This window comes from Varanus komodoensis, unplaced genomic scaffold, assembly GCF_004798865.1.
Source record: "Varanus komodoensis strain SLA01 unplaced genomic scaffold, ASM479886v1 scaffold2119, whole genome shotgun sequence".
Lineage (NCBI taxonomy): Eukaryota > Metazoa > Chordata > Lepidosauria > Squamata > Varanidae > Varanus > Varanus komodoensis.
In genome coordinates this window covers 6217-12094 of record NW_025335593.1, presented here as the reverse complement: position 1 = coordinate 12094, position 5878 = coordinate 6217, and the positions used below count along the sequence as shown (strand labels likewise).

Here is a 5878-nt window from a genome sequence, read left to right as displayed (position 1 = left end):
GTGGAGCAAGCGCTCCCCCTGCAGGTGGAAGCTGTGATTGCATCCCAAGAGCTCTCCGTACATTCGGGAATGAGGATGCAATTGAAGCAAAGAGTCGCGGCTCACCACGAGTGAGAGGGAGAGGGGAGGCGTTTGTCTCAGTTCCCCATCAAAATGTATCACTCTGAGAGGTGCTACTGCTGCCCTCCCAGGCAGCACAGGAATAAACAGCCTCGTCTTTGGCCTGGAAATCTGTGATGCTCAGGTTGGCGGTGACCCCAGAGCGGGAACCTGTGAACCAGTCCAGGAGGCCGCTGCCCTGCTGTCATCATAATGGATCAGCATGCGGGGCGCCTGACCCCCTTTCTGCTGAAACCGTACCAGCTTCCCCCACTACTGCTGGTGCAGGTGAGGAGTGCAGTTTGCCCCAGAGCCACAGACAGGGAGGATGGCTGCGTCAAGGCAGGCTGGGAATTGGCCCCTGGACAAAGCAAAGGGAGAGCACCGATTAGCGCTGCACCATGACAATATCTCAGTTGGGAGACATATTGGATGAGCTTGTCTTTGTCCCTGAAGTCGTGGAAGGCCTGCCTCCCAGCCTTACTTGCACAGAAGCTGAAGGGCGCCAGGAGAAGCAGAGCCCAGGCCATGGGGAGCTTTCTTGTTTTACTCCAGAGAGGTGCCCGGGTGGCCGCTTCTCTCTCCTTAAGTAGCCCCGAGCAAAGGAACGGCCCCTGCATGCGAACGAGACTCCTGCCCTGCCTCCGCCGAAGTGGGCCGTCTCCCCCACGCACGCGTCTGGCCTCCATCAACGGAATGCCATGCCGCTGATTGGCAGGGCAGGAAAATGCCGGACTGCTGGGCAGCTGGAATACTGGGAAAGGCCTTTGCCGGCTTCCCAGCGGGGGTGGATTGAGCCCTGTGAAAGAGGCTTATGGGACGTAGGTTTGAACTGGCATGGTTTTCATGTGCAACCCCATGTGCCACTCTTTCCATCAACTGCCAGGCTTTCCCCACCATATGCAGGAAATCTAGCAAAATCAGGATGAATTCTTGATGGGCCTGGAGACTGTGGGCTGCTTAGGTATCCCGGGCACCTTCGTTTCTAAGTGCCAGGACAGAAGTGAGTTTCCCTGTGAAGCCAGGCATGGGGGAGATGAACAACTTGCTATGTTCAAGGTCCGTATATTCATCTCCACGTGTGTTTATACATGTGTGCGCGCATGTGTGTGTACAGAACCAAATGCAGGGATGGGCTTGCTTTGGAGCAGAAACTGAAGAATTTTGAAGATTTGCCGCACTTTTTTCTGACGTGGTCTGGCTGGATTTTGGAGATTTAGCTATGCAGGTTGGAAATAGACCTGGGATGGGCTACCTCTCCATTCTGGCTCAGCAATTCAAACAGCTAGAGTAGCAGTTGAAGCTTGGAGTCGCGGCTCACCACTCTCGAGGGGAAGAGCGGAGGTTTTTGTCTCAGTTCCCCATCCAAATGTACCACTGTGTAGCATGTTGCTGCTGTCCTCCCAGGCAGCACAGTAATAGTCAGCCTCATCGTCGGCCTGCAGATTTGCGATGGACAGATGGCCGGTGCCCCCAGAGCGGGAACCGGTGAACCGGGCCGGGATCCCATCTCCCCTGCTGCTGTCACCATAGATCAGCATGCGAGGGGCCTGGCCCGGTTTCTGCTGGTACCAGCTGAAATAGTACCAGCTGCTCCCACCACTTCTGTCGCAGGAGATTTTTACGGTTTGCCCCAGAGGCGCGGACAGGGAGGACGGCTGAGTCAAGGCAGGCTGGGAAGCGGCCCCTAGACAAAGCAAAAGGAAACACCAATTACCTCTGCTCCAGGACAATCTCAAACTTAGCAGACTGATTGGATGAGCTTGTCTCTGACCCTGAGGCCAAGTGGAACGGATCCCTCCCGTCCTTACATGCGCAGAAGTGGAAGAGGGCCAATAAAAGCACAGCCCAGGCCATGGTGAGCTCTCCAAAGGACTTTGGCTTTCGCGAGCAAAGTGATGCTTGGGTGGCCCCTCTTGCTCCTTAAATAGGCCGGAGCAGAAGACCCGCCCCTTCATGCAAAGCCCCCCCCACTCTCCTTGGCTTTGCAAAGCCAACACATCTTCCCTGCAAATGCACCGCACATCTATAAAAGGAATGCAGTGCGGCTGCTCGACCAAGCAAAAACCTGCTTCAGTGGTTGGGCATTTTGGGGTGGAAACGGCCCTTTGGCAGCTTTCATGCTGCAACTGTGCAAGTCAATGGGACAGAGAGGGCGGGGGACCAAGGATGGAAAGCCCATGAGCAATGGCATGGCGTTCACACACAAGGCCAAATTCCTTCCACCACTCTTCCAGTCCAGAGTCCATGTCTTTGTTGGCCAAGGAGTGCGTGTGGGGAAGAGCAGAGCTTTCCCCAAAGAAAGAGGAAAATGGCACAAATCAAATGAGGTGCTGAACTGCTGAGCTGCTCAGAGTATAAACTGCAGGCTGGGATGAGTCACATGCATCTTCCTCTCCCGGCATCAGGATGCAGGCCAGTGTTGCTGTTGCAGCAGTTGTGGGTGAGGCGAATCGTTCACATACGCACAAACTTACATCCGAAGCCACATCCATTGAACCAAATGCAGAAATGGGTTCATTCTCAACACAGAATTGAGACACTTCCAGTTTTCTGGTCCATTCTGAGAAAGAAGGAACTCCTTACATGAAATGCACGGAACAGAGAAGAAATGTGACACAGTGCTCACGCGTTCAATTAAGAAACGGACAGGGAACTTTGCACAGAAAGGGATGGACTGGGAGATCCCTCATCGCCCGGCTGCCGTGCACCCTCGTCGTGATGCAGGGAGCTGCACTTCATCTCCCCGGCAGCGAGCCAGGAAGGGACACAGCAGCGCCAAGGCATCCGGGACGAGCCCCTTCTTCACGTCTCACCCATGGTCTGGATTGGGTTCAATCAGCCGCAGCTCCTACCGGCTGAGATTGTCAAATGTGCCCAAAGTGGGGCTGGAGTGCCCCCTGCAGGTGAAAGTGGTGATAACAGGCCCCAGTCCCAGAAGCTATTCTTCCATTTGGAAGTGAGACAGCACCAGCACCAAATCATCAAACGCTTCGCTGCGAGGGAAAAAATAAGCTGACGCCCCTCTTCCTCTCCAGCCAACTGAGCAACCACACCTTCCTGGGGTTAAGACCTCCCGAGCGTAGCAAAGAAAGCCCTAAGCCTGGACAGATGCCTTTCTGAAGTCAGGGAGGCATTCCAGGCCAGGAAAAGAGAGCCCTTCTTACCAATTCAGACTCCTCCCTTCCTTCCCCTCCAAGGGGCTCCAAAGAGACTAAGTCAAGTGGAAACTGGGAAAAGGGCAGGGCGGGAGCAGCCCCACGACAACGCCCATCCCCACAACTCCTGAGATTTGGGGGGGGGGGAGGCACGCTGGACCAGTCCGAGGGTGCATGCAGCCCAGTGCCCCCAGCACAAGTGGCCACTGGGCTGTTCAATGCCCTGCCAGCAGCATCCATGCATTCGGGCCCCTCTGGCCCCGAGTGTCTACAAGTGGTGCGCACAGGCAGCGTGGACTGCACCCAGGACCCCGAGGACTGGGAACGATGGGTGGCCGCCTCTTTGAACGTTCCCACTGAGGACGCGTGCAAGCATCCCAAGTGGGTTGAACCATTAGGCACAATCTCATGGTCTGCGGATTCAGGTGGGTTGCAGTCAGATGCTGCCCAGTCTGGATTTCGTGATGGACCCACCCATCCACCTCCTCTCCCTCACTGGTCAAACCTGGTGCAGAGGAAAGACATGACTCCAAAGCTACAGAAACTGGAAAAGCTGCACAGGGCTCAGCCCCCTAAGAGATCTGCAGTCCATACTGAAGAGGGCACGGCCTCTCCTGACACCTTGCACGCTGAAGGGCGAGGGTGCAGGTGGGCATGCACCCAGAGGGCACTCACTGGAAAAAGACACCTGTTATTTCCACTCTGCGATGACGACATGCCAAACGGCAGTTGAAATGTGGCTGTTCAGTGCTCCTTGGTTGACTGCTCTAGAGAGAACGAGTGAAGGTGTTCACGCTGCTCCCAGGCAGAAAGTAACACTGTGAGGAACGTCAGGGTCCTCCTGCCAGGCAGCACAGAGATAACCAGCCTCATCTTCTGCTGGAGATCTGTGATCTCTCCTCCTCAAGAAGGAAAGGGACAAAGAAGAATCCATGGACTTCTGCTCCTCCCCAATGGAAATTTGAGAAAAAGACGACTGTTCTGTGCTGGGACCCACAACCCAGCGGGGGCCCAATGCTGCTTGCAGGGGACTCCGTGCAGGTTGTCCCACCTGTGGCTCTTCTTCCCACGGGCTGTGCAGAGCCCCCAAGGGAAGGGAGGCCTCCATCATGCCTAAGGACCAGGCTGACCTGACTTCAACCGTCCTGTCCTGCCCACACTGCCAGGATAAGCTCAAGGTTGGCCGGCATGTCTATGAAAAGGTTGCAAAAGGTCAGCCCTTCCCCGGGTGATCAGCTCCAGAGGGACTGCTCAGTCAGGTGCACCAATCTTTCCAGTCAGGGCGTGCTCTTGCCCCAGTGGGAGGTGCCGGGCAGTTCAGCGTTTGCTGGGCACATTGGCCGAAGATTGCTTGCTGGGGGCGGCCTTCGCTTCCTCATTCGGCCCTATGGGGCTGCAGTGTGCAGCTTGAGCAATGCNGCAGTCAGCTGGACCTCGCTGGACTTGAGATGGCCAAATGTGCCAGATGTGGGACAAGAGTGCCCCCTGCAGGGGAAAATGTGGATGGCAGGCGCCCATCCCAGAAGCTGTGCATAGATTCAGAAATGAGACTGTACAGGCACAAAGGGAACAAACGCTTTGACTCATTTTCAGTATTCACCCATCTTATTGCACAAATACAATAGATTCAAGTTTTGCAATCACGGTAACTGCCAATTACACCTCCCTGTAGTTCTTTTCAGGGTTTTTTTTTTTTTAAATCCAATTCTCATGTTCGGAACCAAGCACAAACACAACCGCCATCTGCCCATAATTTCCGCTGAAAGGGGAAAAGGGCTGCACATGATACAACCTGAGGACTGATGGAGGTTAGAGAGAGAATTTGGAGAATTTCGGGGAGCCCAAGGATCGCTGCATCACAGGATGCCCTGCCAGGGCGCCCACATACGGACAGGATCCGTGCTGCTGGTGGAGACCAGTTTGGTCTCTCTCCCAGCCCACTGCAACTCCCCAGAACAGACAAAGTGAGCAAACACAAGCAGTGGAATCAGATGACGGAACGCTCCCCACCTGCATTTCTTCCAAAGGCACTAATACATCAGCATGGGATGGAGCAGGACAGGAAGGCACGAACTCACAGCCACCTCATCTTCCCTGCACCCGGCACTGAGCGGGATGCCAGTGGTGACTGTCCATGAGGGGTGAGGTGGGAAATTGGTTCCACTGCCTTTCTCAGGACCAGAGAAAAGAATGCGTGGTTTTACCCCCAAACTCCATGTGTGTCCAAGGCTTCTGGTCCTGTCTGCGAAAGCATGAGAGCAGCATGTCTGCTTCCGCCTGCTGAGAACGGGGCCCAGTGAGAAGAGGCATGCAGGACTCGGTTTTGTCTCAGTTGCCCAACAAGATACGCAACGGCGGACTGGCGGTGAGAGGACAGGTGGGAACCCACAGTGATGGAGAACCAGAAAATTCACAAGGGCTGAGCTACCCAAGAGACCAGCAGCCCCGCCCCTGGGATCCTCTTCAGAGCCCCTGGTGGGCTTGCTTCCTGCCCCACTGCACAGCTCACGCTCCCCATTCAAATTGAGTGCCTTGCGCAGGAACTGCTGGGGAACCAAACAAGCTCCACAAGCACAAGGAGAGCAAGGCAGGGTCCCTTCAAGCCAAGTACGTGGTGCAGC

At 55.3% G+C, this 5878-nt stretch overlaps 1 protein-coding gene across 1 annotated transcript in view; it reads right to left on the bottom strand.

Annotated features, from left to right (window-relative positions):
- Positions 1 to 5878, bottom strand: part of LOC123023892 — a gene marked incomplete at its 3' end in the record, with an annotated part of 12493 nt that overhangs the window by 1134 nt on the left and 5481 nt on the right. The window contains exons 3-4 of the mRNA XM_044431026.1: positions 1911 to 2021; positions 1475 to 1786 (exon numbers count right to left, since the gene is read on the bottom strand). Of these exons, the coding sequence (XP_044286961.1) occupies positions 1475 to 1786; positions 1911 to 2021 (423 nt within the window). The remainder of the gene's footprint in view (positions 1 to 1474; positions 1787 to 1910; positions 2022 to 5878) is intronic.